The following is a 12,963-nucleotide window of genomic DNA, read 5'->3' on the forward strand; positions in this document are numbered from 1 at the left end:
AACCGTGGTACTTGATTGTCGGGAGTATGTGGCTGAGGGACTGCGTCAGCTTTCAGACAACACCACATACAAAGTTTGCCAAGGTAACCCCACTCCCGATGTCCAGGCGGAGCTTCAAGGAATCCTCAGAACCTTAGGCCCCCTGCAAAACCTTTCACCTCACTCCATCAACCTCCTGACCCCACCGACACCCCTCCACCCCTACCTTCTACCTTCTTCCTAAAATCCACAAACCCAATCATCCCGGCCGCCCCATTGTACCTGGTTACCAAGCCCCCACAGAACGTATCTCTGCCTACGTAGATCAACACCTTCAACCCATTACATGCAGTCTCCCATCCTTCATCAAAGACACCAACCACTTTCTCGAATGCCTGTAATCCTTACCCAATGTGTTACCCCCGGAAACCATCCTTGTAACTATTGATGCCACTTCCTTATACACAAATATTCCGCACGTCCAGGGCCTCGCTGCGATGGAGCATTTCCTTTCACGCCGATCATCTGCCACCCTACCTAAAACCTGTTTCCTCATCACCTTAGCCAGCTTCATCCTGACCCACAACTTCTTCACTTTTGAAGACCAGACGTACCAACAATTAAAGGGAACAGCCATGGGTACCAGGATGGCTCCCTCGTACGCCAACCTATTCATGGGTCGCTTAGAGGAAGCCTTCTTGGTTACCCAGGCCTGCCAGCCCAAAGTTTGGTACAGATTTATTGATGACATCTTCATGATCTGGACTCACAGTGAAGAAGAACTCCAGAATTTCCTCTCCAACCCCAACTCCTTTGGTTCCATCAGATTCACCTGGTCCTACTCCAAATCCCATGCCACTTTCCTTGACGTTGACCTCCACCTGTCCAATGGCCAGCTTCACACGTCCGTCCACATCAGACCCACCAACAAGCAACAGTACCTCCATTATGACAGCTGCCACCCATTCCACATCAAACGGTCCCTTCCCCACAGCCTAGGTCTTCGTGGCAAACGAATCTGCTCCAGTTTGGAATCCCTGAACCATTACACCAACAACCTGACAACAGCTTTCGCATCCCGCAACTACCCTCCCGACTTGGTACAGAAGCAAATAACCAGAGCCACTTCCTCATCCCCTCAAACCCAGAATCCCCCACAGAAGAACCACAAAAGTGCCCCACTTGTGACAGGATACTTTCCGGGACTGGACCAGACTCTGAATGTGGCTCTCCAGCAGGGATACGACTTCCTCAAATCCTGCCCTGAAATGAGATCCATCCTTCATGAAATCCTCCCCACTCCACCAAGAGTGTCTTTCCGCCGTCCACCTAACCTTCGTAACCTCTTAGTTCATCCCTATGAAATCCCCAAACCACCTTCCCTACCCTCTGGCTCCTATCCTTGTAACCGCCCCCGCTGTAAAACCTGTCCCATGCACCCTCCCACCACCACCTACTCCAGTCCTGTAACCCGGAAGGTGTACACGATCAAAAGCAGAGCCACGTGTGAAAGTACCCACGTGATTTACCAACTGACCTGCCTACACTGTGATGCATTCTATGTGGGAATGGCCAGCAACAAACTGTCCATTCGCATGAATGGACACAGGCAGACAGTGTTTGTTGGTAATGAGGATCACCCTGTGGCTAAACATGCCTTGGTGCACGGCCAGCACATCTTGACACAGTGTTACACCGTCCGGGTTATCTGGATACATCCCACCAACACCAACCTATCCGAACTCCGGAGATGGGAACTTGCTCTTCAATATATCCTCTCTTCCCGTTACCCACCAGGCCTCAATCTCCGCTAATTTCAAGTTGCCGCCACTCATACCTCACCTGTCATTCAACATCATCTTTGCCTCTGCACTTCCGCCTCGACTGACATCTCCGCCAAACTCTTTGTGTTTAAATATGTCTGCTTGTGTGTGTGTGTGTGTGTGTGTGTGTGTGTGTGTGTGTATACCCGTCCTTTTTTCCCCCCTAAGGTAAGTCTTTCCGCTCCCGGGATTGGAATGACTCCTTACCCTCTCCCTTAAAACCCACTTCCTTTCGTCTTTCACTCTCCTTCCCTCTTTCCTGATGAGGCAACAGTTTGTTGCGAAAGCTTGAATTTTGTGTGTATGTATGTGTCTGTGTTTCTATCGACCTGCCAGCACTTTCGTATGGTAAGTCACATCATCTTTGAGAGAGAAGGGGACGGACAGACATCTACATTTATACTCTGCAAGCCACCCAACAGTGTGTGGCGGAGGGCACTTTACATGCCACTGTCATTACCTCCCTTTTCTGTTCCAGTCGCATATGGTTCGCGGGAAGAACGACTGCCGGAAAGCCTCCGTGCACGCTCAAATCTCTCTAATTTTACGTTTGTGATCTCATCGGGAGGTATAAGTAGGGGGTAAGCAATATATTTGATACCTCATCCAGAAACGCGCCCTCTTGAAACCTGGACAGCAAGCTACACCGCGATGCAGAGCACCTCTCTTGCAGAGTCTGCCACTTGAGTGTGCTAAACATCTCCGTAACGCTATCACGCTTACCAAATAACCCTGTGACGAAACGCGCCACTCTTCTTTGGATCTTCTCTATCTCCTCCGTCAACCCAACCTGGTACGGATCCCACACTGATGAGCAATATTCAACTATAGGTCGAACGAGTGTTTTGTAAGCCACCTCCTTTGTTGGTGGACTACATTTTCTAAGGACACTCCCAATGAATCTCAACCTGGCACCTGCCTTATCAACAATTAATTTTATATGATCATTCCCCTTCAAATCGTTCCGTACGCATACTCCGATATTTTACAGCAGTAATTGCTGCTAGTGTTTCTTCTGCTATCATATAATCGTACAATAAAGGATCCTTCTTTCTATGTACTCTCAACACATTACATTTGTCTATGTTAAGGGTCAGTTGCCACTCCCTGCACCAAGTGCCTATCTGCTGCAGCTCTTCCTGCATTTCGCTGCAATTTTCTAATGCTGCAACTTCTCTGTGTACTACAGCATCATCCGCAAAAAGCCGCATGTAACTTCTGACACTATCTACTAGGTCATTTATATATATTGTGAAAAGCAATGGTCCTATAATGCTCCCCTCTGGCACGCCAGTGGTTACTTTAACATCTGTAGACGTCTCTCCATTGAGAACAACATGCTGTGTTCTGTTGGCTAAAAACTCTTCAAACCAGCCACACAGCTGGTCTGATATTCTGTAGGCTCTTAATGTGTTTATCGGGTGACAGTGCGGAACTGTATCAAACGCCTTCCGGAAGTCAAGGAAAATGGCATCTACCTGGGAGCGTGTATCTAATATTTTCTGGGTCTCGTGGACAAATAAAGCGAGTTGGTCTCACACAATTGCTGTTTCCAGAATCCATGTTGATTCCTACAGAGTAGATTCTGGGTTTCCAGAAATGACATGATACGCAAGCAAAAAATGTGTTCTAAAATTCTACAAAAGATCGATGTCAGAGATACAGGCCTATAATTTTGCGCCTCTGCTCGATGACCTTCTTGAAAACTGGAACTACCTGTGCCCTTTTCCAATCATTTGGAACCTTCCGTTCCTCTAGAGACTTGCGGTACATGGCTGTTAGAAGGTTGGCAAGTTCTTTTGCGTACTCTGTGTAGAATCGAATTTGTATCCCGTCAGGTCCGGTGGACTTTCTCTGTTGAGTGATTTCATTAGCTTTTCTATTCCTTGGACACTTATTTCGATGTCAGCCATGTTTTCGTTCGTGCAAGGATTTAGAAAAGGAACTGCAGTGCGGTCTTCCTCTGTGAAACAGCTTTGGAAAAAGGTGTTTAGTATTTCAGCTTTACGCGTGTCATCCTCTGTTTCAATGCCATTATCATCCCAGAGTGTCTGGATATGCTGTTTCGATCCACTTACTGATTTAACATAAGACCGGAACTTCCTAGGATTTTCTGTCAAGTCAGTACATAGAATTTTACCTTCGAATTAACTGAACGCTTCACACATAGCCCTCCTTACACTAACTTTGACATCGTTTAGCTTCTATTTGTCAGAGAGGTTTCGGCTGCGTTTAAACTTGCAGTGAAGCTCTCTTTGCTTTCGCAGTAGTTTCCTAGCTTTGTTGTTGAACCATGGTGGGTTTTTCCCGTCCCTCACAGTTTTACTCGGCATGTACCTGTCTAAAACGCATTCTTCAATTGCCTTGAGCTTTTTCCATAAACACTCACCATTGTCAGTGTAGGAACAGAAATTTTCGTTTTGATCTCTTAGGTAGTCTGAAATCTGCCTTCTATTACTCTTGCTAAACAGATAAACCTTCCTACATTTTTTTATATTCCTATTTACTTCCATATTCAGGGATGCTGCAGTGGCCTTACGATCACCGATTCCCTGTTCTGCACTTAAAGGGTCGAAAAGTTCGAGATCTGTTTGTTATCAGTAGATTCAAGATGTTATCTCCACGTGTCAGTTTTCTGTTTAATTGCTCGAGGTATTTTTCGGATAGTGCACTCAGTATAATGTCACTCGATGCTCTGCCCCTGCCACCCGTCCTAAACATCTGAGTGTCCCAGTCTATATCTGGTAAATTGAGATCTCCACCTAAGACTATAACATGCTGAGGAAATTTATGTGAAATGTATTCCAGATTTTCTCTCAGTTGTTCTGCCACTAATGATGCTGAGTCGCGGGGTCGGTAAAAGGAGCCAATAATTAACCTAGCTCGGTTGTTGAGTATAACCTCCATCCATAATAATTCACAAGAACTATCCACTTCTGTTTCACTACAGGATAAACTACTACTAACAGCGACAAACATGCCACCACCAGTTGCTTGCAATCTATCCTTTCTAAACACCGTCTGTGCCTTTTTAAAAATTTCAGCAGAATGTATCTCTGGCTTCAGCCAGCTTTCTGTACATATATCAATTTCAGCTTCGGTGCTTTCTATCAGCGCTTGAAGTTCTGGTACTTTACCAATGCAGCTTTGACAGTTTACAATTACAATACTGATTGCTGCTTGGTCCCCGCATATCCTGACTTTGCCTCGCATCCTATGAGGCTGTTACCCTTTCTGTACTTGCCAGAGGCCATCTAACCTAAAAAACCGCCCAGTCCACGCCACACAACCCCTGTTACCCGTGTAGCCACCTGCTGTGTGTAGTGGACTCCTGACCTATGCAGCAGAACCCGAAACCCCACCACCCTATGGCACAAGTCGAGGAATCTGCAGCCCACACAGTCGCAGAACCATCTCAGCCTCTGATTCAGATCCTCCACTCGGCTTTGTACCAAAGGTCCGCAGTCAGTCCTGTCGACGATGCTGCAGATGGTGAGCTCTGCTTTCATCCCGCTAGCGAGACTGGCAGTCTTCACCAAATCGGATACCTGCCGGAAGCCAGAGAGGATTTCCTCCAATCCATAGTGACTCACATCATTGGTGCTGACATGAGCGACCACCTGCAGATGGGTGCATCCTGTACCCTTCATGGCATCTGGAAGGACCCTTTCCACATCTGGAATGACTCCCCCCCCTCCACCCGGTATGCACACGGAGTGCACATTGGTTTTCTTCCCCTCCCTTGCAGCCATATCCCTAAGGGTCTCCATTACGCGCCTGACATTGGAGCTCACAACTACCAGTAAGCCCACCCTCTGCGACCGCCCGGATCTTACAGACTGAGGGGCAACCTCTGGAACAGGACAAGCAGCCATGTCTGGGCGAAGATCAGTATCAGCTGGAGACAGCCTGAAACCGGTTCGTCAGAAAAACTGGAGAGGCCTTCCGTTCAGCCCTCCTGAATGTCTTTCGCCCCCTGCCACACCTCGAGACGACCTCCCACTCTACCACGGGTGAGGGGTCAGCTTCAATGTGGGCAGTATCCTGGGCAGCCATAGCCGTAGTCTGATCGGGGGATGCATGGGACAAGCTGGCTGTCCCCCGACAAACCCCCGTCTGGACCCCCACAGTGAGGCCCATTGGCAACAGCCTCAAGCTGTGTGACCAAAGCCGACACTGCCTGAAGCTGGTAGCGAAGGGATGCCAACTCAGCCCGCATCCGAACACAGCAGTCGCAGTCCCTATCCATGCTAAATACTGTTGTGCAAAGAACATCTGAACTAATCTACAGAGAGCACTAACAATTCAACACAAAATTTAAATGGGTATTAAAATACAAGATCACCTAGTAAATGCAGTAATGCTGCTACTTGCACACTGCTGGCACACTGCTCGGCGGCAGCAGGCTAACTGTACTGTCAGTAATGTACAAAGACTATTTGAAAGAAATACATAAATGACAGACAACTACATGACTTTACACATCACAGATATTAAAATGCAAATCTGCCCCTGCTAAATACGAAACTACACAATGATTTGGCGGATTTAACTAAACAAGTACACTAAGAACACTCAAACATATTTTCAACTTGACTATTACACTTATATGAATGCTAAATAAGCCGCTTGCTGCTACTTGCGCACTGCAGAAGACTAACTGTGCTGGGAGGGGAGGAACAAAACTATTTCTCATCTAGTAATACAAACTGACACACGTTCCATACACTGACCAATATAATGGAGCTTTGGTTGTGTTGGTTGATGAAATACCTATTACCATGTAAACTGTGGTTTTCACAATGAACAGAAAACCTCACTTACTCATAATTTGCAGCAGTGGACTGGCTGTTAAAAATTGTCAGTTAATGTTTATTATGTTACATATTTTGCCATGTTTTGTGTGTGTCTAAATTTATAGTGTTCATTATTGTGTAATGCTGAATGTCTAATTACTAAAATTCTACATTTGAATTTGTACCATTACAATATGTTATATTCAATATAGTGTAATTGTATAGTTAAAAAATCGACTCACCAAGTGGCGGCAGGACACACACACACACACACACACACACACACACACACACACACACACACACACACACACACACAAAAAAGAAGGTCTTACTTACAGAATCTTTAGGAGTCAGTGGCTCCTTCTTCTGGCAGAGATCTGAAGGCCAAGAAAGAGAGATGAAGGAAAAAAACTGGAGAGGATTAGGAAAAGGGATAGTTACGTTTTGACAGTTGCTATCCTTTCCAATGCAAATGTTCCCTTCCCATACAGCCTTTCAGAGGCAGATTTCGTGGGCCATCACACCCAATCCTGATACTGCTGATCACTCCAGAAAACAACTTCAGAGCATATCAGTTATCACTCAGTCTTACATTTTTACAGTTTCCTTGTCTGACATTCTGTCCCATACAACCTTGACATTCGAGGTAAACATACTTGTTCAAATGCAGTCTCATTAAAGCAATACACCACCATTCCCACCTCAGCCTTCACTTCACGTAATTACCCCACCAACCCAGTTCAAAAGCAAATTTCCCAGGCCATCACATCCAATCAGGGTACTGCTGATCCCTCCAAAAAAAAAAAAAACAACTTTCGAACGCATGACTTGTCACTTAGTCTAAAACTACCCCTTTTCCTACACCTTTCGAGGCCTTTTCCTTCATTCCTTCTTTCTCCTTCAATCCTTCTACCAGGAGGAGGAGCCACTGGCTCTGAAAGCTTGTGCAGGTAAAACCTTTTTTGTGTGTGTATTCTGCTGCTGCTTGGTGAGTAGAATTTTTTTGTCTATCCATCTATGTTATATTGTCAAAAATTATTTTTGTTTTAGTATATCATTAATCTTTTCAATTGACCCCACACAATATTTGAAGGCAACAATTGGAATTTCTTTGCCTATTTGTGAATTATTTAAAAGGGCAAAAATTGTGCTAAATTTTGTCTCTCAAATATCAAAACAAATGTGTACTTTTCAAATGTTTTAGGATTGACTGCTACAAAAGAACTATTGCAGTGATAGTCTCACAAAAGAGAAGTGTTTTGCTGATTCGTGTGGCCCTTAGTCATAGGTTCCACTTGATATTGCCAAACTTTCACCACCCTAACTATAATATTCATTTTAAATATAGCATTGTGGAACCTACCTCTTGCAAAATACCACAGTGGTACTTTCCTTGGTATAAGGTCTGCAAACATGGCCACTGCAAGAGCAGCAAAGCCAAGTTATGAAAACGATCTTTATTTAACAAATACAGAAGAAGGGGAAAGAATTAAAATTGTTCAGCCTTTCACAGCCACCTTTTGTAGAATTCACTGGATGTGTGATTCTCATTATAGCTGTGTGAGAAAGGAGATGCTTCAGATTTTTCGACAAGATGGCTAACCACTTCTAATTTGCACTATGTTTCTGTTTCTGGGAACACACTTTCATGTACTGTTACTAGTCATAACTGTAATTTTGTGTCTCTTATTTCTTTTAGTTATAGAATGTTATCTTAATTTATGTCATTGCAGATAGAAAAACTTAATGGTGTCCTGTTTATCTTTGTTAACAAGATGAGTGAAATAATTGTGCAGCTTTATCTTTAAGCAAAACCATCATAACTGGAAACTCGAAGGGAGGAAAAAAGTCATAGATTGTTGAATTACTAGCATAGATCCATTTGAGGGTGCAATGTGTAGTGATATTTTCTGATCTGTGTAACTGAATTAATAGGATAGTAATACAGAGTACATTGTTTGAATGGTAGTGAAATAACGTTATAAAACTTGGTTCGTATTTTACAGGGGTTGAATTTGGTGCACGTATGATTACAATAGATGGAAAACAAATCAAGCTTCAGATATGGGATACGGTAAGTGACCAGCATTTGGTTCACATTAATAGGAGCCATTATTTTTTCATTGTATTCATTGACTAAGCTTTCAGGCAGGGCAAGAGGCTTTCCGCTCCATCACGAGATCGTACTACCGTGGTGCTGCCGGTGCCCTGCTGGTGTATGACATTACCAGAAGAGAAACCTTCAACCATCTTACCACATGGCTGGAAGATGCTAGACAGCATTCAAACTCGAACATGGTTATCATGCTCATAGGAAACAAGAGGTAGGCACTCAGTAAATATCATCATTAGTACAACTTTGTTGCATTTGTAATGCATGTAGTGATAAAACCACTTAATGTGTAATAAATAACGTAATAAAGTAATTCGCACATAAGTGGGAATGCAGTTATTTTATATTCAGGTGCAAAAGTAAACAATTTTTTAGCTGTTGATTTTTTATGTTATTACATCAGTTGTGATTTAATGTAGATTTATTGCTACATAATGCTCAACAGGAAGTTACTGATTTGTTATTTTTCAGTCTAGTAAGATGGTAGAATTTCAGCTCCAAAAGTTAAAGTGGTTACTGATTTGAAAACTGTCAGTAACACGAGTTTTTAAACTCGTGTAACATTTCCAAGACTGTTAGTTATGAGCTACCATTGAGCCCTGTTTTGTAAAATATGACACCTTTGTTAGTCTGTGCGGCAGTTATAAACAGTAAAATGTTGGCATACTAAAATGATACTGTTTTTACATATTCTTTATGAATAGATGATTCTTAGACCTACCATCTGTTCTGGCAACAGTATCTTTCATTGGTAGTGTCTCGTGAGCATAATATGTGCATTCTATTTCACTAACAGAGCAAGTGCTTTGTAGATTTCACCATTTTGCCCATCATATATTGTCCAGTTCTTATTTCATGTATGTAAACTCGATCTTGACAACAAAGTTGGAAAACCAACATTTTCTTTCCAATATTCTGCTTGGTAATAATATTTCAGCTGTTGCATTTTAGCCTATGTGGGCTTCAGTTCCTCCCTGAAAAAAAAACTGTGTATAAGAGTTCTGTATAGTGCATGGCCTTACCTTGATCATTATTCTTCTGAAGTTGAGAGGTACAATGTTTGAAGAATAATTGACTGCTGGATTGAAGGTTCAATGACTATACTCAGGCCCTTATTGTGTTGTGCATCAATCTTGTGTGGTGTGTTCTATTTTCCTTCAACAAAGATCAAAATATTGATGAAAGTGAAAGTGTAAAATTATGATGGTAACAGAAAACATTGAAACTATATTTGACGTATCAGCAATTTAGAGATTGAATGCAATATGGGACAATACTGATCTGTGGTATGAACTGTTGTTTGGAGATTGCCATCTACTCACTTCTTATTCAAGGCTACTGTAACAAACACTAATTAACAGCTTGGAAAGCTCCAGAAGCTCAAGATTATACATCTTTTCTGTCAGTTGTGTTTGTCAGCTTACTTCCATTTTTAATTTTAGCAGTTAGTGAGAACACTGTTGCCCTCTGTTGTGGTGCTGAAACACAAATAACCCTTAACCACATGCAGTAAAATGGCTTATGAAGTACAGATGTAGAACATAGCTTTTATATCGGCTTTTTTACTTTACAATTTGAATCAGGAATGAGATGTCAGTGTGGTATGAGACATTAAATATAACTGCTTATCATTTTTATAACTGCTTATCATTTCAGCGATTTAGATTCTCGCCGGGAAGTCGTCAAAGAAGAAGGAGAAGCATTTGCAAGGGAACATGGACTGATATTCATGGAGACTTCCGCCAAAACTGCAGCAAATGTTGAAGAAGCATTTATCAACACTGCCAAAGAAATTTATGAGAAGATCCAAGAGGGAGTGTTTGACATTAATAATGAAGTGAGTATAGTACACACAAACTTAGCAAGCTCATTGCTTTCAGGTTCATCCACAGGATACATTATTAAGATAGATGTCAGAAAATTGTCAACTTCATACAAGCACATAGTTTACCACAACTAGATGACCTCATTTTCTAAGGGCTAAATGGGCTAATGACCTCAGTTTCTAAGGGCTGTTGGAAATGAAACAGTCTTAGAATCCACCTTCGTCAGCAACTTTGAATAAAGTTGCTACCTTGTGATTGAAAAATGTTCTTCAAAACAATTCTTATCTATTTTTTCAGTCTCAGTTGCACATTTTTAATTACATGACATGTTTGATCAATCTGGTTCAGGTCTAAAACAAAGTAAAACTAAATATGTACCCCCTATTATTTTACAATAAGTAGGAAAGAATTGTACATAAGTGTAGAATTTACCAAAGTAATTGCCCCAGCAGCCTGTCTTGTCTGTCCAGAACCTCATATTAAGAGTTCTGTGTTATGCAGCTACAGTCCTGTTTTAAATAGGTGTCTGGAGGTGGTGGAGGGAGAAAGACGGGGGGAGTGGGTTGAGGGTGATGTGAAAAGAGGAAAGGAAGCAAGGACGGGGTCGTAGAGGGTCTTGCAAAAAATTATAATTATGTTTGGGTAAACATTCTTGTTAAAATATTAAATAGTGTGGAACTGTGGGTGTCTAAACTGGGTCATTCCACACCAAGTGGTCTAAAACTGAAAAAAGTTCCCACCATCATGGTCTCCAATTTTCGTCAAATTTTAACTGTAGCTTTAGTCAAGTGTTGAAGTAAGTTTCCCAAGATTTCAGGCCTCTAGCTGCAATAGCTGCTGATCTAGACCCCCTTGTCTGAAGTGTACTTAGTCCGTGTGCATGCAACATAAAAAAAATGTCATATTTGGAGTCTAATAAAATCGAAACTAATTCATAAGAATGGTTAGTAAGATGCGACCCTGTACAGTTTTTTTTGCTGATTCCAACGAAATTATGTATAACATTACTCATGCAAACCCCGGTCAAATAACTCGACTCAAAGTATACTTCAAAATTTGTCGTGACACAACGCGACAAATTTTGACCAATATTAAGACTGCAATGATTTCCTTGCAGTTGAAGATATGGACTTGAACTTTTGGCCAAGCTTCATGCTTGTGCTAGACATAATGCAGCCGGATTTGCAATGATCCAGGCCATATGGTCGCCCTGCAGTATCTCTTCAAATTAGGCAGTGTCAGCACAAACGGTAAAATTTACCAAAGTTTCAAGCCAATTACTAAAAAATAGTTGGCCTGAATCTGCTTGTGAATAGTATCACCTAAAAGAGAAACTCTTGCTCTACAAGACTGACATTTGTTTTTTTTGCAACGCGACCATTAAGTACTCATTAACTCACATCAAAGTTGTTATATTTTGTATGCGCGATGCACTAATTTTTCTTCATTTCTAGGAATTTGAATCTTAATAGTCGCTTAGAATTACTGATATAATTGGATATTTCATTCGTGTTTTATTCAGTGATTGGCCAGTGAGAGATGTCAGAAGTTAATGAAGAAGAAGAATCGTTGGCCCCCTGTTCAATTGGAAAAGATGCTGCTGCATCGAAGTGCCATGTTATCTTCTATGCTAAGAAGACTGGATTCAAAGCGTTTAGTGATTTCACAGAATGTGACCAGAAATTGCTTGTTTCGCGTTCAGAAGCCAAACTTGACGAAAATTCCATCATTTGCTTCCACCATGAAGCCCTCTTCCTACATGAATATCAAGCGATGCAAAAGAAATGTTGCAATCCATTCAAGAAGAGGAATCACAATGTAAAAGCTGGACTTAGACTGCTTGATAATGAAACAGCTGCCAAACTTTGCCTGTTAAAGAAAAAAGAAGTGATTGATATAAAACCTGGTCAGAAGCTTTGCCCTCGCTGCATGTCGGCACTGAACCAAAAGCTAGAAGATTCATCATCACTATCAACCCAATCTGAACAAGATTTCACAACGGATGAAACTGAACCAGCCATCAACAAAAGTTTATCATTTATTGGTGCTTCACCATTGAAAAGAAGACAACTAAGTAAAAGAGATAAGCAAAGCTATGCAAAAAGAAAGATCTTGGATGCACAAAGTTTAATTGGGAATCAAATTGCTGCTGCTGTAGGAATCAATTACGATGAACAGCCAAGTTCAAGTAAAAGTCGCCCATGCAATAATTGTGCAGATCTTGATAATCTTATAGAAGAGTTGAAAGAAAAATGTAAAGTGTCAAATCGTAGGACAAAAGTTCAAATATTGACCTTGGTTCCAAGAAGCTGGACAATTAAAGATACGACAACAGCATTTAATGTATCAGAAAGAATGGTAAAGCAAGCGAGAAAACTGAAGAATGAGCAAGGTGTTCTAGCTTTTCCAGCAAATCGGCAAGG

At 42.0% G+C, this 12,963-nt stretch overlaps 1 protein-coding gene across 1 annotated transcript in view; it reads left to right on the forward strand.

Moving 5' to 3' along the window:
• Positions 1-12,963, forward strand: part of LOC126484122 (ras-related protein Rab-2) — a 53,520-nt gene that overhangs the window by 18,921 nt on the left and 21,636 nt on the right. Inside the window, exons 3-5 of the mRNA XM_050107504.1 lie at positions 8,608-8,675; positions 8,750-8,925; positions 10,371-10,551. Coding sequence (XP_049963461.1) covers positions 8,608-8,675; positions 8,750-8,925; positions 10,371-10,551 — 425 coding nt within the window. The remainder of the gene's footprint in view (positions 1-8,607; positions 8,676-8,749; positions 8,926-10,370; positions 10,552-12,963) is intronic.

Source organism: Schistocerca serialis, chromosome 6 (genome assembly GCF_023864345.2).
Source record: "Schistocerca serialis cubense isolate TAMUIC-IGC-003099 chromosome 6, iqSchSeri2.2, whole genome shotgun sequence".
In the NCBI taxonomy this organism is placed as follows: Eukaryota; Metazoa; Arthropoda; class Insecta; order Orthoptera; family Acrididae; genus Schistocerca; species Schistocerca serialis.